General features: G+C 43.2%; 1 protein-coding gene across 4 annotated transcripts in view; it reads left to right on the forward strand.

Moving 5' to 3' along the window:
- LOC148041810 (Zn-dependent exopeptidases superfamily protein) overlaps positions 1–23,292 on the forward strand; it is a 129,733-nt gene that overhangs the window by 51,957 nt on the left and 54,484 nt on the right. For 3 of the 4 annotated variants that reach the window (XM_087682691.1, XM_087682707.1, XM_087682681.1), the window contains one exon: positions 18,082–18,207. The exons of the other annotated variant lie outside the window; for it this stretch is intronic. In XM_087682691.1, the coding sequence (XP_087538817.1) occupies positions 18,082–18,207 (126 nt within the window). The remainder of the gene's footprint in view (positions 1–18,081; positions 18,208–23,292) is intronic. 4 annotated transcript variants of the gene reach the window in all.

Consider the following 23,292-nt stretch of genomic DNA (forward strand, 5'->3'; position numbering starts at 1 on the left):
AACAAGCTTCATTATTCAAATCACCAAACTTTTATTAACAAGAAATTCATTCCTAGAGTTGTGTACCATAAGCCAACCCTAAATTGGGATGACCTAGCCATTTGTAATAGACAAGTTGCCCACCACTTAGCCTCAATCTCGTTTTTGCAGCTTGCAAGTGCTTTCTCTCTGCTGTCCCCACCCCGTTTGTGGAGGATATCCTGGTTCGAGCTGCTGCCCACTGCTTCCTATCATTAGGCACATGCTGTCCAGTCCCTTGCTGCTGTTCGTGATTATTTTCAGCTTGTCTTCCATTGCTAAACAGCTGGTGAGTGCTGCTTTGAATTGATCAGCACGTGTTTACAGCCTGTAGATTATCTGTTGCTGCCATATAGCCCCTGCAGCCTTTTGCCCATCCACCATGCGGCACATACCAGTGTGTTTTCTGCTCCAGCAAGTGTAGAGCCTACCACGTGGATCTTGTAGCTTGCTTATTGCAGATGCAGCCTGTTGTCCAGCTGGCTCATCACCAGATCTTCTGCGTTTTGCTGTTTTTTGCACAATTGCTTGTTTGCCACTGATTTGACCTTCATCAGGGTTGTATCTGCTGCTGCTAGACTTCCTTGGAGGTTGCGTGTTGCATTTCAAGATCTGTTGGAGTATGACACACTCTTTTGCCCATACTTTGCCCTAGTCCTAGAGATGGGTAGTTTGGGGGTTAGTATTTCACCTTTGCATAGTGTGCTTGCTACATTGAGCATTGTATTTATTATTCATTCATTATCCAATTTCTTTGGTCTTTTGTATTCATTCTCTCTCTGTTACCCTAATCCTAACCCTGTTTCTTTATTAGTCTATGTGTTTGTCTTATGATTCAGTTTGTATTCTATAGTAGAGCATTTCTTTACACGGTATCAGAGCTAGGTACTCATCGAAGAAACATAGGTTATTGATTTGAAAACCCCTCTTCCAAAATAGGAACAATAGAGGGAAGATAAGACCAAACACTTTCATACCAACTTAGTCTCCAAAGCAACCTATGCTATGAACGGAGCAAGAGTGGGTTTCATAACCTACTCTGCAAGGTTTCAATATGGGGGAGATACTTTGGACTACCTAGAGAGACACGACCTTATCCTATTACAAACAAGGAGCTGCAACTAATCATCGCTCACAGAACCAAGAAGATTGAAGAGCTTGGCAAAAGAATAGCAACTTGAGAACATCTACTTTGTTGTGCATAAATTTGATGATATTGTAGGGCCATCGAGACCTCCATTAGGGATGGGTCCCCGTGTTGGAGAAAGGGTTCTAGAGTATATCCTTTTCTTTCAAACTCTTCTTCTACTCCGGGGCAAGGTACAAAAACATTACTTTTATTCCTTCTTCCTCTTTTACTTCTCCTTTGTTGCATTGTGGTAAAGATTATGAGGAAGTTACATGAGGAAGTTAGAGTGCTCTATGTTGATCATGGAAAAGGTCCTATTAAAGATTAGTTCTTGTACGTTAACACACATAGAGGAGATTATAAGAAAAAGTATGGTAACTCTTCTTCTTCTTTCCCTTCATTGAATTATGACTCTCAAAGACATAATGAGTTCAATGTTTTCTCTGTTATGCATTCTGCATCTTCATCATCGTTTCAATTTCAAGCATTAAATCCACAGAATTAATTAAATGCATCCGCATCTACATCATTCATACCTCTATTTCAAAACCCACTCATCCCATCGACTTATTCCATTGCATCACCATTACCATTCACACCATTTACATTTCTTTTTGGGACACCGCATGTTCCTTCACACACCACAGTGGGAGATTCTTCAAACATAGGCATAACCTTTAGGTCCTAGGATATGTACTCCTTCATTTTCAGCTGGTACTCACGCATCTTTGGGGGAGGCTCAATCGCTACCTTATACATCTTTGGGATATTCATAGCATGGGATACCTTTCCCTACTTATTATTGAGGTATGGACTAGTTGATACAACAATTTGTCACCATGGCAATTCCTAGTGGACCATTTGGTTATGCTCTTATGCCTTAGCCAACAGTTATGCAAAGTTAAAGAATTTCCGTGCCTTAAAATTTACGTGTGGGTTCCTCTCAACCTATTCCTACCTACCCACTCTATCTTTATTATCCCCCTTATTTTTCTTTTTAGACACCTTACAATTCTTCATCCTCATTAGCCAAGTATGCTATTACTGACAAGACTTGTTTTAAAGGGTCTAACTATATCACTTGGTCGAATCTTGATTCTCAGAACAGTGCCCTTTTTCAGGTTGATCCACGGTGTCGTGCCGCTACGCATACACCGTGTAAAAAAAAATCTAGACTTTGGCTTCCTTTTAGATTTAGAGAGCCAATGCCACTTTAGACATTAGTATTAGTGTCCATGGTTCAAAATATTAAAATTTTTTGGACAAGTTTTTAGTCAATTTTTGATATTCTAGATATTCTCTCTTGTAAAAATCCATAAACCCCACCTGACGAGCACCCTTTGTCCAATGCCTTGGCCTTTTTGGGGTGATCGCTGGGGCTTCCTTGGTAAGATAACCATTGCCGCCATAGTCTTGCTAGGCCATTGGGCAGTCTCGATGTGTACCATTTGTCTAATGTCCTAGTTGCTTTGGAGTGAAATGCTTTGGGGAAAAGAAAAATATATGGGCTTGGGCTATTACAATCCTTTTTTGATTCTAATTTTGGGCCTGAGAGGGGGTGTTGAGGTGAAAATGCATTATATGCTGATTAGCCATATTAAACAGCCCCAACACAAGCTTAATTATTCAAATGACTAAACTTCCATTAAAAGGAAATGTGTTCTTAGAGAGTGTATGTGTCCCATAAGCGAAACCCTAATTTGGGAGGATGTAGCTATCTATAAATGATAGGCTGCCTAACACAACCTCAATCTTGTTTTTGCAGCTTGCAGGTGTCTTCTCTCTGTTGTCACACTCCGTTCGTGGAAGATATCATAGTTCAAGCTGGTGCCCACTACTTCCTATCATCAAGCGTTAGCTGTCCAATCCCTTACTGCTGTTCATGATTGTTTTTATCGTATCTTCCATTGCAGAACAGTTGGTGATTACTGTTTTGAGATGATTAGCTCGTGTTTCTAGCCTGCAGATAATCTGTTGCTGCCGTACAACCTCTGCAGCCTGTCTCCCATCTGCCACATGGCACATACTATTCCATTTTCTGCTCCAGCTGCCATACAGCCTGCCACATGGCTTCTACAACTTGCGTATTGCAACTGCAGCTTGTTGCCCAATTGCCTTGTCACCAAATCTGTTGTGCTTTGCTGTTTTATGCACCGACTTCTTGTTTGTTAGTGATCTGACCTTCATCAGGGTTGCGTTTGCTATTCCTAGACTTCCTAGGAGGCTACCTGTTGCATTTTGGGATCAGCTGGAGTACACAACACTCTTTTGCTCACACTTTATGCCCTAGTCCTAGAGACATGGGAGTTTAGGGGTCAACGTTTCACCTTTGCATAGTGTGTTTGCTGCATTGAGCATTGTATTTATTATTCATTATTCAGTTTTTTTAAATCTTTTGTGTTCATTATCTCTATGGTACCCTAACCTTTACCGTGTTTCTTTATTAGTCTATGCGCTTATTGTATGGTTGTATTTGTATTCTATAGTCAAGCATTTCTTTACACTCCCTAGTGTTACCCAATTGGTACCACAATTTACACAAATGTCCTTGCCTAATGGGCCGTTTGTCTATTATGAAGTACTAGAACTTATAGTTGGGCAAAGGCCATGAGTCACCATGCCTATTCTTATGGTGCCCATGTTGTAGCACGCTCTATTCTTGCCTCTCCACCTCAAACCACTTATATCACACCTCAAAGTTCTCATCATACTGCTACATATGCCAAGAATATGTTTATTGATAAAGGCTGTTTGCTCTTGGAAAGCCATAATGGTGTAGGCATAGTTGAGTTGTTATGAGGACTACTCATTGAATTTCGTTTACAATTATAACATTTCGATCTAGTTTCTAATCGACGAAGACACTTAACGGACCCACTATGTGGCTTAGGATAAGAGCTGTTGTATCAACCTTGACGATGAGCTCCAAGAGCTCCAAATCTTTAATCAGCATGACCTAAGGGTCAAGCTAGCTAACTACTGGTGGTTGCCCACTGAGTTTGTTACTACTAGGCTTCCTATGCCCAGTTTGGTTGTAAATTATGGTTAGAAAGTATATCAGTTGGATATTAAGATAATATTATTAAATGAGGATTTGCATGAGGATATTTATGTGTCACGACCTCTAGGGTCTGTGATTAAAGCATTGTACTAAAAAATTGAGGCATATTTGGCTAGGAAAGGATTCAAAAATAGTTAGATTGCTTCCACTTTATAGATTAAGAATGAAGGGGATGTTATGAGGAAATGTATTTTTGAACCCTCACTTAACATGTGGATTAATTTTTAATCACATGTTTAAGTAATGTTACACATGTGAGGTGTAATTGGGGTTAGAGTAAATTTACAAGCCCAAGAACGAAAGAAATCACGGGATGTCGAAGGCAAAAGTTGCTATAAGTTATGCCGCACAGGACTTCGTGGTATCTAGTGCTAGTTGTTGGCATGGGTCATTCATTTGGCCATAAGTATCAGTTGGTGATACTAGAGAAGTGATGTTTAATGATACCAACGACAATCTAATGGTCAAAGTGTTGGGGGTAAAGGCGCCTCCGCCTAGCCGCCCGTATATTACTACACTGACAATACCCGCCACTGCACACTGCACACTGCAGGTGGCGGACGCCCGTCACAGTCACTTATTCTTTATTCTTTTAGTGACAATTTGAATAAAGGAAGGCCCGGCCATACATTGTGGTTGTTGGAGTTCCCATTTCTTGTCTCTCTCTTTCTTGCTCTTGCTCTCCCGCCATAGCTCTCGCGTGCAAGCTTTGATTCTTCACCTTTCAACTAGTATCAGAGCACGGCTTTCCAACTCTTGACCTTGGCTCGTGGCATTCTCAGCTTTCCATCGACTCCCTACTCGCATTGGGTCTCCATCCCGGCAGCCATAGCGAACTTCCTTGAGCTCCCATCACTCCCCGGCTTCCCGAGCTTCCTCCTGGCCTATTGAGGTACCCTCAGGGCATTCACACAAAGGTATTGCTTCATTCTTTTCTGGGTTTTATTCAGTCCACAGGGTGTAGGCAACAGGGCAGCCATATCCAAGGTTCATGGAGCTCATATCTTGCTCCCCCTTCATGGTGGCTTGTTGAGGCCTCTTCCTAGGCTTCATTGGTGTCTACCCTACCCCCCACACTTGCCATTTAGGCCACATGGCATTGCAATAACCCCAGATCAGGTTGTGCCAGTTTTCAGCCTGTTTTCAGCAGCTATAGTTTGGTCTTCCTCATCTCCAGCTTCCTAGGCATTGGGCACTTGCAAAGGCTCCATTTCAGGCATATGAACATGCTTTGATGCTTGGCATTGAAGGTTTGAGCACTGACATTGATTTGGGACTGATTTGGCACTGTTTTGGGACTGTCATAACAGTTTGGGACTGTCATAACAGTCCACATGCAGTTTATAACAGTGCTACAGTGACATTTGATGTTTATGCTTGCCCGGCATTGCTATTTGATGCCCGGTCGGTCCCGGTTGATGCCTAATGATTCAGGGATGCATGCCTATTGATTTGCCACCATTTTGGAGCTGAGTTTTGATGCTGAAATATTCAGTTTTGCACAGTGAATCACTGTTGTAATACAGTGGGCTGAAGCTATTTAACTCATGCTTGGTTATGCTTATGCTATTCGGGCTATGTTTTGGGCATACATAGGGATGTATTGATATTTGGGGACCGACTTGGAGCTTGGCTTACACTCCGCATTATTGATTGAGCTTGAGCTGGGCTTTGGAAAGCATTTGGATGCTCCGTCTTTGATGTACTTATGGCATGCTTTGGTCTATGCTTGATCGCCTTGACCGCCATTACGGGTTATGTCACCTATGCATGCTAGTTACATTGTTTGGAGCCGCTTGCTACTGGAGCTTTGTCTTGGCTTAACTTTGGACTCCCAAAGCTTACTTGGGCTATCTATTGACTTGCTAGAGTTTATTTTAGGATGTACTTGATATCTATGGATGCTACATATGGATGCTCTACCACCTACATGTTCGAGATGTCTCATTGATGCTTGATCTTGGACACTTGTCACTGGTGCTTGTACATGCTTTGTTCGAGCTTTGTTGCTTGATATTTACGGATTTTGTGCCAGTGGGAGCGTCTTTGGATGCTTTATCGACATTGAGCAGGCGGATCTTATGCTATTTGAGCTTTTGAGACTATTTGGGATCTCTTACCTTTGGGATGATGCATGGTTCATATGTCTTGGTTCATTTTCGATGCTTATGAGCTGACTCTCTGACTTGGGTCCCTCTCTTTGTGAGCTGACACCTACTTGCGTCAAGTCTTGGCAGTGGCAGGAATATTTTGCTCCGTTGACTAGGGGGTGTGTCTACTCACTGGCAGATATTTCATAACATGTTTGAGTGTTGGATTCATGCTTATCGACTGTCATATGCTTATGTTATGTCCGCATTATGCTAGTTATAGTCTTGGTAGTATGTGATTGACTTGGGATCCGCTTCTGGTACAGTCAGCTCTTATTTACTGAAATCTGTCATTTATTACAGCAAGCTGAAATCTACAGATTTTGAGTATTTCTATGAGGGTAATGCTTACTATTTGATGTTATCTTGGTCATATTTGGTGGACAGGTGCTTCTCTTGGTAAAATCCACTCTTTCAGCTAGTTTTAGTAGTGGTTTTAGTGCATTTTCTGCTAATTACAGCAACCTACAATTTTACATTTTTGCATTGATTTGGGACAATATGGCTGGTCATTTGAAAGACACAGCTCTCTTTAACATTGCTAAGTTGGATGGTACCAACTATGGGTATTGGAAGTCCCAAATATGGCAGGTTTTGGTGCAAAAGTTCCTAAAAGTGTCAAATGCATTTTCATTAGCTATGGAGATGCAGGAGAGATGGGTTACCGTCTATGGGATCCGCAAGCGCGGAAAGTGATCCGTAGCCATGATGTCATCTTTCATGAGGACAAAATGCATATGCAGCTTGAGAAAGTGGTTGAGGTATGCAGAGTTATCTTTCAGGAGGAGCCACCTGCTGCCATTTAGCTCGCTCCACGGCCAGCTAGACAGCGCGCAGTATCACTTGATGCTTATAGCTCAGATGCTAGACATGCTGATGTTAGACAGGATGTCGGTCAGGTAGCAGAGCTTGGGTTGAGGCGTTCTACTAGAGATAGACGACCTCCTGACCGTTTTGCGCTCTCTATGGATTATGTACTGGTTACAGATACAGGAGAGCCCCTCACTTATTATGAGGCTATGTGCAGGGGTGATTGACACTCTTGGGAGAGAGCTATGCAGTTTGAGCTTGACTCATTGCATAAGAATCAGACTTGGGATTTGGTTTCCTTGCCTCAGGGTAAGAAGGCTTTGCCATGTAAGCGGGTGTACAAGCTGAAACGTACCCCTGGACATCCCAAGCTGGCATACAAGGCTCGATTGGTTGCTAAGGGTTTTAAGCAGGAGTATGGTGTTTATTTTGATGAGGTCTTTTCTCCTGTGGTCAAGATGACCACCCTACGCTGAGTCTTGGTCTTAGCCTCAGACTTGTACTAGATGGATATCAAGACGGCCTTTTTACATGGGGACTTTCATGATGAGATTTACATGGAGCAGTCTAAGGACTTTGCAGACCCTGGCAGGGAATACCTAGTGTGCAAGCTAAAGAAGAGTCTATATGGCTTGAAGCAGGCACCTAGAGAATGGTACCATAAGTTTGATGCGTTCATGGAGTCACAGGGCTATAACCGCAGTGCTATGGATCCATGCTTGTACACGAAGACGGCCCGTGACGGTTCTTTACTGATTTTGGTACTCTATGTGGATAACATGCTTTTAGCAGGGACAGCTCATGATGAGCTAGATGCTCTTAAGGCTCAGCTCAAGAAGAGCTTTGAGATGAAAGATCTGGGATAGGCCTCTCATATACTTGGTATGCGCATTACGCGCAATCGGTCTCAGGGACTACTCTATCTATCACAGAGGGAGTATATTCATAAAGTCCTTAAGCGCTTCCGTATGTAGGATGTTAAGCCTATTGGCTGTCCATTACCTTCTCATGTGAAGGTTTCATAGGCCGATTGTCCGCAGATAGATGAGCACAGGGCCGAGATGGCCAAGATTCCCTATGCATCAGCCGTGGGCAGTCTTATGTATGTCATGATAGCCACCCCTTCAGATATAGCTTTTGCAGTTGGGATTATGACACGTTATATGGCTACACCTGGGAAGAAACATTGGGATGCTGTGAAGGGTATCATGAGTTATCTGAAGGGCACAGTAGATATGTGTCTTTGTCATGGCAGCAAGATACAAGAGTCGTGGGGTACACTGACTCTGATTATATAGGACATGCAGATAGTAGGAAGTCCACTTCTGGCTATGTGTTCACCTATGCTGGAGGGGCTATCTCTTGGATGCCCAGGGCGCAAAAGTGTACGGCCCTTTCTACTACAGAGACCGAGTATATTGCAGCCACAGAGGCTTGCAAAGAGGCTATCTGGTTAGGCCGTTTGATTGCAGACCTTGGTATGACAAATGCTATGCCTACACTGCATTCAGATTCTATGAGTGCCATTCAATTGGCCAAGAATCCGGTCTTCCATGCGAAGATGAAACATGTTGAGGTGAGATATCACTTCATTCGCGAGGTCATTGAGGACAGGTCTGTTGACCTTATCAAGATTCCGATTGAGCAGAATCGTGTAGACTTGCTCATGAAGAGCGTCACTACTGAGCGCTTTGCCTTCCTTTGGAGATTGATGGGCATTGGATGAGATGACGTCTTTTTCCTCATCTTGTTGTACATGTATACATGTTGTACTGTCTTTTCTTTTTTCTCTCTCTCAGTGGGGTAGATTGGCCTTTAAGTGGGAGGTTGTTGGGGGTAAAGGTGCCTCCGCCTAGCCGCCCATGTATTACTACACTGACAGTACTTGCCACTGCACACTGCAGGTAGCGAGCGCCCGTCACATTCACTTATTCTTTATTCTTTTAGTAATAGTTTGAATAAAGGAAGGCGCGACCACAAATTGTGGCTGTTGGAGTTCCCATTTCTTGTCTCTCTCTTTCTTCCTCTTGCTCTCCCGCCATAGCTCTTGTGTGCAAGCTTCAATCCTTCTCACCTTTGATAAAGATGGCGCAGAAACACTCGGGAATGGAAGTTGCCTAGCCAATTTAATTATTGGCCAGTCATTATTTTTTAGGGCACCGAAATAATTATTGTATTAATTTTCAGTATTTGAAGATTGAAAATTAATATTTAATTATGGATAATGCTGAAAAAGCCATTTGGGAAGGCTACCACTTGTCAAAAATGCCCATGCAAAACTAGAAAACGTCTTTAGAGGTTGGAGATAGGCATTTTTAGTGTATTCAGTTTGCAAGAGAGAGGGAGGAGATGCTATTGGTCTGATTTGTAGGCATTGGAGGATCTTCTGAGGTAGCTAGGGGTAGGAGAAGACCAATCAATAGCAGAGGACATCTACAGGGTGTTGAGACAGGGCAGTAGTAGTAAATGATTGATTTTCTACAGTTCTTTGCATCTACAAGCTATTGAGATAGGGCAACAGTTGTAAATGACAAATTTTCTTCAGTTCGCGAAGAAAGTCTGAAATTTCTCTCTCCTCAGCATTCTCTCTCATCTCCTTGCCTTTCTATAGCCTTGCTTTAGAGATTACAACATTGAGATCACCAGAGGCTGAGAAATTTTGGATTTTTTTGCTATAAACCCTAATCTGCAAGTAGCAGAAATTAGGGTTTAGCAATAGCCTCAAGAAGCGTGCCAGAATTTGGAAGCTCCAAGACTTGGATTAAACGGGGCTGAAGCTACTTTTAGTTAAATTCAAGTGGAGGGACCAACAAATCAATGAATTTGGGGCATTTTCCATCTCCATCAAAGCGGGTGAATGTCCATTGACAACCCGAATCAAGGAGTAAATCAAAAGACTTGCTGGTCATTTTGGACAGCAAGGGGAGTTGGAATATCGAAAGGGATTGGGAGAATCCCATCGTCCATCAACTTCTTCTTCAATTAAGTTAAAGAAATACCGAAAGGGGTGCTAGTTTTGGGGTCAACAAGGTGTCCATTGTCCAAGGTTATAAGTTATTTTGTATTTCTTAGTTTTGTAATAAATGTTACTATTGTAACTGAGTTGAAATCAGGGAATTACCACCCATCCACGGAAGGAAGGCTGGTTTTAGGGGACTTGCTGATTATCATTCTTTACGTGGATGCCATGCTGCTCATTGGACCTATAGAAGGAAAAATTACAGATTTTAAGGTTGAATTAAAACATGCATTTATTATTTGGGGATTGAGTTGACCCAAAATCAATATGGTATCATCATGTCACAGTCACAGTATATGGATAAGTTGTGACATAGGTTTAATATTCAAGATTGTAAACCTATGTGCACTTCTATAGAGCTAGGCTTAAAGCTATCTATGCATGATGGTGAAGAGATGCATGATTTTGCAATTTGCAGCTAGGCTGTTGGCTGCCTTATTTACCTTTGCAACACACGTCTTGACATTCAGTATGTAGTATCTCAACTGAGTAGATATATGCACGGACCATACATTGGCAAGCTGTTAAACGAATCTTTAGATATTTGCAAGGTACTCACTACTCATTTACATACATTATTATTTCCAAGGGGGGGGGGGTGTGTTGAGAAACCCTTCACTCTTCACCCGCAGTTTGTGTTTTTATGTTTCTATGTTTTGTGTTTAGGGTTTGCAGCCCCAAAAAGGGGCGCCATCCTAGACTGACTGTGCCTATTTATAGGCCACTCTCTCACTCATTTTCATGGCTGATTCATTCAGTCCGTCACCTCTTCTCTCCAGCCTCTCCACTATCCTCACACCCCTTCAGGCGGACATTGCGGTTCGTGGTTCGTGGCTGTCTTCATCATCTTCCTTGTGCTAGGGCACCCTTGTTCCCTTGTATCACATTCACTCCATGATTCAAAACTTCATCATTCCATTCATCAGAGTTTCTTTTCTCTTTTGTTCTCTTCTCCATGTTTGCGGAGTTCACTCTGTGTTCCTCCCTGCTAACCCTACTGTCTCGCTGGTATGCCATCTTTTGACATGGTATCAGAGGCGGATCTACTCACCTAGCAGCGAAGATCCTCCACTCCAGTGAAGGCAAAGACTGGTGGCGAGTTCGGCATTCACTTCTCTTCTTCTTCCGCTGCATTAGCTCGTTTTTGTAGATTTCAGGTGTTTTCAGCTTGCTGCCCACACCCCTTTTGCGGACAACATCGCAATCTCAGTTGTCCCTTGCTGTCATCTACAGTCTGGCACCTGTTTCCAACCTTCCACCCGCAGTTTGCAGTTGTTTACAGCAGAACGACTGTTGCTGATCACTCTCCATTCAGAAAACAATCTCGTTTTTGCAGATTTCAGGTATTTCAGCTTGCTGCCCACACCCCAAACGCAGAGAACATCGTGGTCCAAGCTGGCCATTGCTGTCTACAATAGTTTGGCGTGTCTGTTTCCAGCCTATCACACATTGTTCGGAGCTGATTTCAGCATATTGACTGTTGTTGCTGTTTTTTCCTGCGTTTTTAGATGTTCTCTCTCTTGTTGCCTGCGTTTTTAGTCTTTCTCACCTACTGCCTACGTTTTTAGTCATTCTCTCTTCTGTAGGCTGTTTTTCCTACGTTTTGTCTTTCTCTCACGTGCTGCTTACTTTTTTAGTCCTTTTCTCTCCTACAGGTTGTCCTACCTGGGTTTTTAGTCTTTCTCTCTCCTCACTTGCGTTTTTCTACTAGTTGCAACCTCTTCTGCTGGTCGCATTCTTCTCCCACTGGCAGCTCACTTCCAGCCCTTCCACTACCCTGCCACCCCTTGAGGTAGACATTGCGGTTTGTGCTTTACACTGCCCTCATATCCCTTGAGGCGGACATTGCAGTTCATGGTTCATGGTGGTTGACCTCTTTCTTCTTCAGCAAGGCACACTGGTATCCATGGCTTCTTTACCAACAAATGACCAGACTACTGGGTGCTCCTACTGTGGCATCACCGGACACACCACCGATGCTTGCCGACTTCGACCCTTGCTCCCAACCCCCTGGAGTATATGCGTCTTCCACCAGGTACTCCTTGTGCCACCTCTCCTTTCTGGGCAACAGAGATTGTTTTGCATCGGCTATTAGAGTACTATGCTCAAGGCAATAAGACGCATCCGATGCACACTAAGTCCCTTCGAGCACATGGAGGATCAATTGGCGCTACGACCTCCTGGAGATAGTCGCAATGCTAGCGGCAGTCTTTTCCCACTTATTTTCGGGTACTGTCGCTTCCACGACCTATGGATCTGCAGTCTGCTCCATGGAGAGACAGTGATTGTTTGATACCGTCTCCTCGTTAGTCTGCTCCTTCGAGAGGTAGTGGCTGCTCGACTCCTTTCTCTTCTTCGGCTACCCAGTTTGCTCCACTCAGAGATAGCAACTGTTGCCCACCTCTTGCTCATTCTGAGCTCCATCCTTCCCCACCCTCGACTCCTTAGGTTCGAGAGGCCACCTCTGGGAGCTCTTCGGCACCCCAGATACCTTTCACACGACCGGCGACACTTCCTTCGTCATCAGACATTTCGGAGTCCGTGATCCATGAGTTTTTGGATTCCCTATCTGCTTCGGAGGGGGATTCAGAGGGGGATGTTATTTCTTTGTCCTCAGAGGGGGCATCTACTTCTTCTTCGACTTCAGCAGGGACCCGTTCACCTCCCACCTCAGAGGGGGAATCTACTCCACATGAAGCTCTTCACCCATCCTCTCCTTTCTTGGGGTGGTTGTCTTTGACCAGTCATCTTTTCTACTGATACCCAGGATCTTCAGGTACCACCTAGATTGGGACCTCGGAGGTTCAGCTGCGACTTGGTGACGAGGCCTTCGTATTCCTTCCAGCATGGATACACGGAGGTAGTGGCTTCTCTCCCGAGGTTGAGTTTCAGGTTCTCCAGTTCACTCTGTCTACTATTCTTTACTGCAGGTTCCCTTTTTGATGGAAATCTTGGATCTTAGGGATACTCTACCTCCTATGCATTGCATGTTTCCATAATCTTTGTACTAGGGTACTTGGGCAAGTGAACAATTTTCCCACGAGAGACACTGTCCAAGTGGCACATGCTGCATGAGCATTTTTCAGCCTGTAGCATTCCATCTCCACCTCACTCTTCTCTTGTTTCCCTTTGTAGGCCTGAGAGGGGGTGTTGAGAAACCCTTCACCCTTCACCCTTCACCCGCAGTTTGTATTTTTGTGTTTCTGCGTTTTGCGTTTAGGGTTTGCGTTTAGGGTTTGCAGCCCCAAACCCTAAACAGTAGGGTTAGCTGGTGATGCAGACACTAGGCAATCTACTAGTGGAATTGTTTCTTTTTGGGCTGTTCATGCATTTCATGGCTAAGCAAGAAACAACCTATAGTGGCTACCTCATTTTGTGAGGCTGAGTATAGGGCAGTCTTTACTGCAATAGTGCCATGTGTATGGTTGCACAGATTGTTGGCTGATCTGTTGAGAAACCCTTTATCCTGTGTTTTTGCGTTTTGTGTTTAGGGTTTGCAGCCCCAGAAAGGGGCACCATCCTAGACTGACTGTGCCTATTTATAGGCCACTCTCTCATTCATTCCTTACGGGTGATTCATTCAATCCGTCACCTCTTCTCTCCAGCCTCTCCACTACCCTCACACCCCTTCAAGTGAACATTGCGGTTCGTGGTTTGTGGTTGTCTTCACCATCTTCCTTGTGCTACGACACCCTTGTTCCCTTGTATCACATTCACTCCATGATTCAGAACTTCATCATTCCATTCATCAGAGTTTCTTCTCTCTTCTCTTCTTTTCTCCATATTTTCCGAGTTCACTCCGTGTTCCTCCCCACCAACCCTACTGTCTCGTTGATATGTCATCTTTTGACATGGTATTAGAGTTGGATCTACTCACCTAGCAGCAAAGATTCTCCACTCCAATGAAGGCAAAGACCGGTGGTGGGTTCGGCAGCCACTTCTCTTCTTCTTCCGCTTCATCAAAATCTCGTTTTTGTAGGTTTCAGGTTTTTTCAGCTTGCTGCCCACACCCCTTTCACGGAGGACATCGCAGTCTCAGTTGTTCCTTGCTGTTTTTTACAGTTTGGCGCCTGTTTTCAGCCTTCCACCGGCAGTTTGCAGCTGTTTACAGCAGAATGACTGTTGCTGATCACTCTCCATTTAGAAAACAATCTCGTTTTTGCAGATTTCAGGTATTTCAGCTTGCTGCCCATACCTCAAATACGGAGGACATCGCGGTCCAAGCTGACCATTGCTGTCTACAACAGTCTTGCACCTGTTTCCAGTCTATCACACACTGTTTGGAGCTGATTTCAGCATATTGACTACTGCTGCTGTTTTTTCGTGCGTTTTTAGTCTTTCTCTCTCCTGCAGGCTATCCTGCCTGCGTTTTTAGTCTTTCTCTCACTTGCTGCCTGTGTTTTCAATCTTTCTCTCCCTTATAGGCTGTCCTGCCTGCGTTTTTAGTCTTTCTCTCTTCTCACGCGCGTTTTTCTACTGGTTGAAACCTCTTACTGCTCGTCGCATCCTCCTCCCACAGGCAGCTCACATCCAGCCCTTCCATTGCCCTCCCACCCCTTGAGGCGGACATTGCAGTTCATGCTTCACACTGCCCTCACACCCCTTGAGGCGGACATTGCGGTTCGTGGTTCATGATGACTGACCTCTTTCTTCTTCAGCAAGGCACACTGGTATCCATGGCCTCTTTACCAACAGATGTCCAGACTACTCGGTGCTCCTACTGTGGCATCATCGGACACACCACCGATGCTTGCCGACTTCGACCTTTGCTCCCCACCCCTCCGGAGTACATGCATCTTCCACCAGGCACTCCTTGTGCCACCTCTCCTTTTTGGGCCACGCACTAAGTTCTTTCGAGCACATGGAGGATCGATTGGCGCTAGACCTCTTGGAGATCGTCGCAATGCTAGTTGCAGTCTTCTCCCACTTATTTTCAAGTACAGTGGCTTCCACGACCTACAGATCTGCAGTTCGCTCCATTAAGAGACAATGATTGTTTGATACCGTCTCCTCGTCAATCTGCTCCTTCGAGAGACAGTGGCTACTCGACTCCTTCCTCTTCTTCAACTACCCAGTCTGCTCCACTCAGAGACATCGACTGTTGCCCACCTCTTGCTCATTCTGAGCCCCACCCTTTCCCATCCTCGACTACTCAGGTTCGAGAGGCCACCTTTGGGAGTTCTTCGGCATTCCAAATACCTTCTTCGGCACAACCAACGGCACTTCCTTCGTCATTAGACATTTCAGAGTCCGTGATCCATAAGTTTTTGGATTCCCTATCTACTTCAGAGGGGGATGTTATTTCTTTGTCCTCAGACGGGGCATCTACTTCTTCTTCAGCTTCACGGGGGTCCCTTCACCTCCCACCTCAAAGAGGGAACCTACTCCACATGAAGTTATTGACCCATTCTCTACTTTCTTGGGATGGCTGTCTTCGACCAGTTATCTCTTCTACTGATACCCAGGATCTTCAAGTACCACCTAGATTAGGACCTCCGAGGTTCAGCCGCGACTTGGTGACGAGACCTTCGTATTTCTTCCAGCATGGATGCACGGAGCTAGTGGCTTCTCTCCCGAGGTTGAGTTTCGGGTTCTCCAGTTCACTCTGTCTACTGTTCTTTACTGCAGGTTCCCTTTTCGGTGGAAATCTTGGATCTTAGGGATCCTCTTCATCTTCTTCCTCCTCTTCTCTTCTTGCCTTCGTCCCTTGGTCAGAATGAAGCCACCTCTCGAGATCGAGTACGGGCATATCCTTATGGTTCTCGGCACCACACAAAGTCCGACGTTCCTCCTATGCATTGCATGATTTCATCATCTATGTACTAGGGCGCTTGGGCAAGTGAACAATTTCCCCATGAGGGACAGTATCCAAGTGGCACCTGCTGCATAAGCATTGCATCTCCACCTCACTCTTCTCTTGTTCCCCTTTTTGGGCCTGAGAGGGGGTGTTGAGAAACCCTTCACCCTTTACCCACAGTTTGTGTTTTTGCGTTTTTGCATTTTTGTGTTTAGGGTTTGCAGCCCCAAAAAGGGGCGCCATCCTAGACTGACTGTGCCTATTTATAGGCCACTCTCTCATTCATTCCTTATGGTTGATTTATTCAGTCCGTCACCTCTTCTCTGCAGCCTCTCCACTACCCTCACACCCCTTCAGGAGGACATTGCAGTTCGTGGTTCGTAGCTGTCTTCATCATCTTCCTTGTGCTACGGCACCCTTGTTCCCTTGTATCACATTCACTCCATGATTCAGAACTTCATCATTCCATTCATCAGAGTTTCTTCTCTCTTCTTTTCTCTTCTCCATATTTGCCGAGTTCACTCCGTGTTCCTCCCCGCCAACCCTACTGTCTTGTTGGTATGTCATCTTTCGACATGATCTACATTTACCATTGGAGGGTCCTACACCCATTATTTCTGACAGTCAGAGTGCTATTGCAGCAACACGAAATCTTGTGATTCATGCTCGCACGAAACATTTGAGGTGCATTGCCATTATGTCAGAGAGAGATGCTATGTAGGAGAGATTAGCTTGATGCATGTAGGAGAGATTAGTTTGATGCATGTAACTACACAAGAAAATGTTGCAAACATTTTCACTGAAGCATTATCGCATGAAAAGTTTGAGGCTTTTCGAAAGTCCTTGAACTTATTACCCTTTGATGATTGATCATCCTTGTACTTCATGACATTGGCACTGCAAGGGGGTGTTAGAATTTGATAATTCTGGGTAGTGCCCAATGTATTTCGTGTGGTGTGGACACTTATTAAAGTGTAGTGTGTGAACCTAGTGTCTTTAGACATTAAAGTAGTGGCAGCAGGAACTAGAGCAAGTTAGCATAACTCTGGTTAGCTGGTGGAAGGCTGGTTACATCAACCCATGACCTAAACTAGTTTTGTATCTCACATTTTCAGTTCAGCAAGTACACTCTACTCTCTTGTTGCAGCTCACTCATTGTCTGTGTCTCGTTTCTCTCTCCTCCATAGTTGGTCCTGTTTTCTTACAATTTCATTCAATAGGTGATCTCATAGCCTACCATGCCTACTTTCCATGAGTTTGAGTGCCAGCTGTTGCGGTACTCATGGCTGTTTGACCAAGTTTATAAGAGATCCGCTGCTCCATCTATAGCGAGGGCCCTTGTTTCCACTTCTCAGGAAGGGGACATAGCTTGTACACTTGTCCACTAAATGCTTTGTGTCCCTTCATTGTTAGTGCAATGGTCACCATGTTAAGAGCTGGGGTGACCAGAATTAGAGTTCATTTTAATTAAAAATATTAGTTGAATTTAATTAAATAATTAAATTCATTGTTCATTCTAGTGACAATAGCACTCCTTCTATGATATTGATTGGTACATTGGCTAAATGCCTTTATAGGCTTGATTCTTGGGATCAACAGCTAACTGAAAATCATGTTTCTTAGGATCAGCAGCTTACTGAAAAATCATGTTGATCATGCTTTATCAGTCAGTGATTCTTTGCAAGCCACTCTTTTATGGCATCAGAGGCTTGGGCATATTACTTATTGTGCATTGCTGAAGTTACAATCTGGAAACATGGTTCACGATCTTCACAAAGTTCACATCCCCAGCAATCATATTTGTGAGGGATGTCTCCTTGATAAGATGTGTTGGTTTTCTTTTCCTAAGGATACACGACTTGATGCCTCCCCAAAACTGCATCTCATCCACAATGATGCCTCCCCAAAATCCTATGCGGACCAAATTGTTTGGAGGCTTCTATTGTTTCATTACTTTTATTGATGATTATTCTAGATTCACTTGGGTTTTTGGTCTCAAATCCAAAGTCAGAAGTATTCTCATGCTACAATTGCTGAAGCTAGAATGTTAACACTAGATAGTATCCATTGATTGTTGTGTTATTTGGGTTTTCTTAGGACTTTGACCCCTCAGAGGAGTTCCCAGGAGCTGAAGCCTTTAGTGAACCAGAGACAAGAACAATGAGGGATTTAGCCAGGTCATTTAAGCCCCATCTGTGGATAAATGTGCATTCTGGGATGCAGGTATGGATCTTTTGTTTACTTTCCCTGTAACTAACATTCACTTTATCCTCTGATCTTTATCCAACTTATGTTACTTTTCTGTCAAGAAAGAGAATGATACATGTTTCAGACGAAATGAAACATGTTATGCCTTTTGCAAGGCTTATTATTTTACAACCAGAGGGTGTTGGCGCATGTCATTCATGTAATCTTGAGCTTGTGCATTGATTTCATAAAGAACATAATATTTTCCACTGTCTGCAAGTTTAAGCAAGAGATTCATGAGTGTAAAACTATGTATTGCATAAATCATGTAAGTGAACACTTGAGGTCTTTTGGGATCAAGTTTTTTTCTTATTTTTTGCTTTGGTACGAAAGCAGAACGCTACTCAAGCTTATACAGTGCCTGACTTTTCTCATTTTACTTTATTCGCTGTAGGACCATCATGATTTGGCCACATGGATTTCAAAGTCTAGCATGACATGCATTTTGAATGTAATGCTAAGAGCCACATCAATTTCAAAGTTTGGCATGACATGCATTTTAAATGTATTATGTTAAGCGTCTGGAAACCTGGAAATAAGCTCACCCTATTTAGATGATATATTATTGCATCTGTATGCTCCAAACACCAGCAGAATGTATATCACACAAGCAACATAGTGTGAGTGAGCATGTGGAAGCAGAAAAAAGCATTGAGAGAGGAAAGAGAAAATCAGTGCATAGAGAGAGAGAGAGAGAGAGAGAGAGAGAGAGAGAGAGAGAGAGAGTGGTCCTTCGGAAGGCTCAGTGGCATCCAGCAGAGAATCGCCTGGCTACTAATTCTTTTCAATTGGAATTATTGGCAGTCTCGCGGTTGCTTTCGTGGGAAGGTAAACATGACCTTCGACCAAAATTCAACCGCATGGCACGTTTGGGATTAACTTCAGTCGTGGATGCCACCCTTGCCAATCACAATGTCTTGATATCCTTTCGTACAACCAGGAGGCTTTTCAGGATCCCTCATGGATACAGGCATTTATGGGAACAGCTTTTGATGGTGCTCCAAAGCAGACACCCCTTTCCTGCCCTTACTTCGGATCGTCCCTGGCAGGACTGGGACTTGGCAGGCCGGTTGAATTTAGAAAAGGCTTCAGCTAACCAGGTGTATCATCTTCTGATTAAAGATCATCAATGGCTGGTTACTAAAGCTAATACTCTATGGGGATTGCGTAAATCCCGGTCATGGTGGAGGGCAACTGTGATGGACGGCTGGTTGAACAAGACACCCTTCAAATATAAGGTCTTTCTTTGGAGGATGATGATTGGTGGTCTTCCGCTTGCTTCAGCCCTTTCCAAGCGCCGAATCTCCAACGGCAACTGTTTCTTTTGCACCACCAGTGTGGAATCCCTGCGTCACGGATATATTTGTTGCCCCATCGCTAAGAAAATCTGGTCATTCTTGTCAGCTGTTTGGCGAGCGGTGGTTGGTTTATCGCTACGCCCGTTTGATTGGGTTTTTGTGCAGCCCAAATACCCCACACCGACACAGCCACATATGAAGATCATGTTTCACTTTCTGCGATATTGGGACTGTTGGCATAACTGGACCATTCGGAATGCTTTTCTTTTTGATTCCGCCTATACTGTTCAGGGGGATATTGCTAGGCTTAAGGGTCTCTTGTACTGGCAGATAAATCTTCTCCGGCACTCTGATATGCTCTCTCGGGAGGACTTACGTCCCTGGCATATGGCAATTTCCTCTGCGTCTTTGCCATGACTTTGTAACTCTTAGGTCATTTGGTTCTTGTAAAGAGATAGTGTCCTCTTTACACACGATGGGGTAGACCCATCATGTATCTTGTAATCATGAAAACTTGTACCTTCTTCGTAATTAATACAATTACCTTTTACGGAAAAAAAAAGAGAGAGAGAGAGTGTGTGTGTGTGTGTGAAGGAGAGGACTGAGAGGTGAGAGAAAGAAGAGAGAGAAGAGGAGAGAGAATGAGTGATGAGGAGAGAGAAATACTAGAAAGATAGGAAAGAAGAGAGAGAAGCCATGAAAGTTGAGTACAAGTAGGTGAGATGAGAGACAGTAACTGTATTATGATAAAAGATGTCAAAAATTGCATGGTGTGAAAAGGTTTTATCAATAACTCTCTTACTAAAACAGGTTTTCCTAGCTTCTTACAATCCATTCTTGCCCAAAGGTTTTTGCTCACAAAAACAAATTTACAATGACAAAGAAGGATGGATGAAACTGAGTACTACTCTGATTTTAGCTATACAAAAGGTAAGAAGTGAATCAAGTAATGAAGAGTTATTTATTGAAATGAAGTCATTAAGGAAAGCCTTCGTCATATACATGATCCGGATTTCTTCAAAAGAAATTGGAGCCTTCGAATCTTCAAGAAACAAACTCTATAAAGAATAGAAACCTTGCTATAAAAAATAGGCCATGCTGAGAAAAACTGCCATATCTTCTGATAGAAGTATCCAAATAGGGTGTGCCATATTTCAAAATATAGCTATTGAAGAGTACTTAATATTGATGAAAATTAGATAGAGTAAAATTTGTTCTAAAACAGACTGCTGTCTAGACCCTGTTTATAGCACAATTGGCTCCCATGTGGACTATGTCTCAACCACTAATGCATCCTTTAGATAGGGAAACTCTTCCAAAATAGAATCTCGCCTCTAAGCAGCTTATTCAAGTGGTAAACCCTTCCACTTGATCAAATACTCAATGATAGAGTAAGAATGAAGCTTCTTTTCATGTTAACCTATGATCTTCTTGGGAATGTATTGAATAAGTTCTTCATCATAGGAGGTAGCTCATTAATTGTTTCCACCTGGGTACCATAAAAGAGTTTGAGCTAACTAATATGAAATACATTATGAATCTTAGTGGAAGAGGGAAGTTCCAATCTATATGCCAAGTTTCCAAATACGCTTCAAGATCCTATAGGATCCATAGAACCTGTGAGTAAGTTTGTTGTTGGATCCATCCTTTAAAGTAGAATGGTGAGACTTGGGTACTTTCGATAAAAGTAACTCTCCCTCCTGGAACTCCAAGGGTCGCCTCTTCTCATCAGCATACATCTTGATTCGATCTTGAACTTTTCTAAGATTCATCTTATATTGTTAAAGAAGGACTTGTATTCTTTCCCATTCTTCCTTTCCATGAGAATTAATCTTCTCATTGAAAATAACTAAGGATAGGGACACCTTGTAGCTGCGCATCGCTTGAAAGGGTGAAACTCCAATGCTAGCATGAGTGGAGTTATTATAGGAAAACTTAGCCAAATGCAACCATGAATTCCATGCGTGCTGTACATCATGACAAAAATGGTGAAGATAAGTCGCAAACAACTTATTTACCCTTTCTATCTGACCATCGGTCTACGAATGATAAGCTGTAGAATGAGCCAATTTAATGCCAATGGAGCTTGTTAGTAGGTAGGCCAATAATGAAATCCTTGGTAATATGTGTCCATTTGCTTTCAGGGATAGGCAATGACTGCAACAAATCACCTGGCTTATGGGTGCTATCCTTATTGTGTTGACAAGGTGTACCCTTTATGACATAGTTCTTAACATCTCTTCACAATTCTTTCCAGTGGAAGCTTTTGTTGATCTTATCATAGGTCTTAAACACTCCAAAATGTCCAGCTATAAGCGAAGAATGCAACTCTCAATAATTTTCAGCTTCAAAGAAGAGGTAGGGGAAATAACAATCTTGCCATTAAGTCAGTTTAGGCCAATTTTTAAGTTGATAATGTGAGTTTTTCTCCAAAAGACCTTACTATAATTTTTGAAGTACATGATTGAGCTTATTATCCAAAAGATACGCTTCCTGTAACTTCTCAATCGAGTCACCATGTAACTCAATCATAGTTCAGATCCGACATGCTCGCATTCTAGAAAGAGAATCGGCTACCACATTGTCTTTGCCCCTTGTATGAGTGATGACAAAATCATAATTTTGCAAGGGAGCTACCTACCTACGCTGCTTAGGGGTGAGATTTGACTGACTAAGGAAATACTTTAGGACCCTGTGATCACTTTGAACTCTAAATCGATTGACATACAATCATGGTGCTATTCTTTATCGCATGTAGAATAGCCAACATCTCTTGGTCTGGAGCCCCAAGAGGAACACCAAGAGAACGGGGAATCTACTGCAAGAAAATCTATCTTGTATCATCAACAAGCATGTTTTTCATATTTTAATCAACCATAAGAAGAAAAACAACACCACTCTTCTCAAATCTTCATGTAACTTTATATAATGATTCTCGCACGGATTTATCACAACAAAACTTCAACACATTCTTCACATTCTTCATTAAAAAAAACAAGAGAATACAAAGAAATTCTCCACTTTGAATGGAAATCATCACATAGATTTCATCTTCAATAGTTTCATAGTCTTCATAGTCTCTCTCATAATCTCTCACTCATAGATACATTGTTTTGCATGAAAAATTGGCTCTCTCTCTTATACATACTCTCTCTCAATAGTACATTGAAATAGTGAATAATATTCATCCATAACTCTTCTTTGGTCGTGGATACCCCTCTCAAGAGGTATGTCTGATATGAAAGGTCATCAGAGTCACTACTGTTGTGCTAAGAAATGCACCTAGCCACATAGTCCCAAAACATGTTTATTTTAGGCTTATTTTAGCCAAAACCCTAAAATGGGGAGCGGATCGAGAGAGTTAAGTGGGAGAGGATCTAGAACCCTAATTTTCTATAAAGAGGCAACCAGCTCTCCACTCCTCTCCAATCTTGTTTTTGCAGATTTCAGGTGTTTCAGCTTGTTGCCCACATCCCGTTCGCGGAGGATATCTCCTGAAGCTGTCCATTGTTGTCTCCATTAGTTGGCGCCTGATTTCTAGCCCTCTTCACGCAGTTTGGAGTCGATTCCAGTTAGGCGACTATTGTTTCTATGCAGACCTGCTGCCGTACAGCTTGCCACATCATCACAGTCCTGCTGCCTGCGTTTTTAGTCTTTCTCTCTCTTGTAGGTTGTCCTGCCAACGTTTTTAGTCCTTCTCTCACCTGCTGCTTACGTTTTTAGTCTTTTTCTCTCTTGCAAGCTGTCTTGCCTGCGTTTTTAA

Source organism: Lygodium microphyllum, chromosome 1 (genome assembly GCF_053477565.2).
Source record: "Lygodium microphyllum isolate KBCC chromosome 1, Lygodium_microphyllum_v1.1.10, whole genome shotgun sequence".
Classification (NCBI taxonomy): Eukaryota; Viridiplantae; Streptophyta; class Polypodiopsida; order Schizaeales; family Lygodiaceae; genus Lygodium; species Lygodium microphyllum.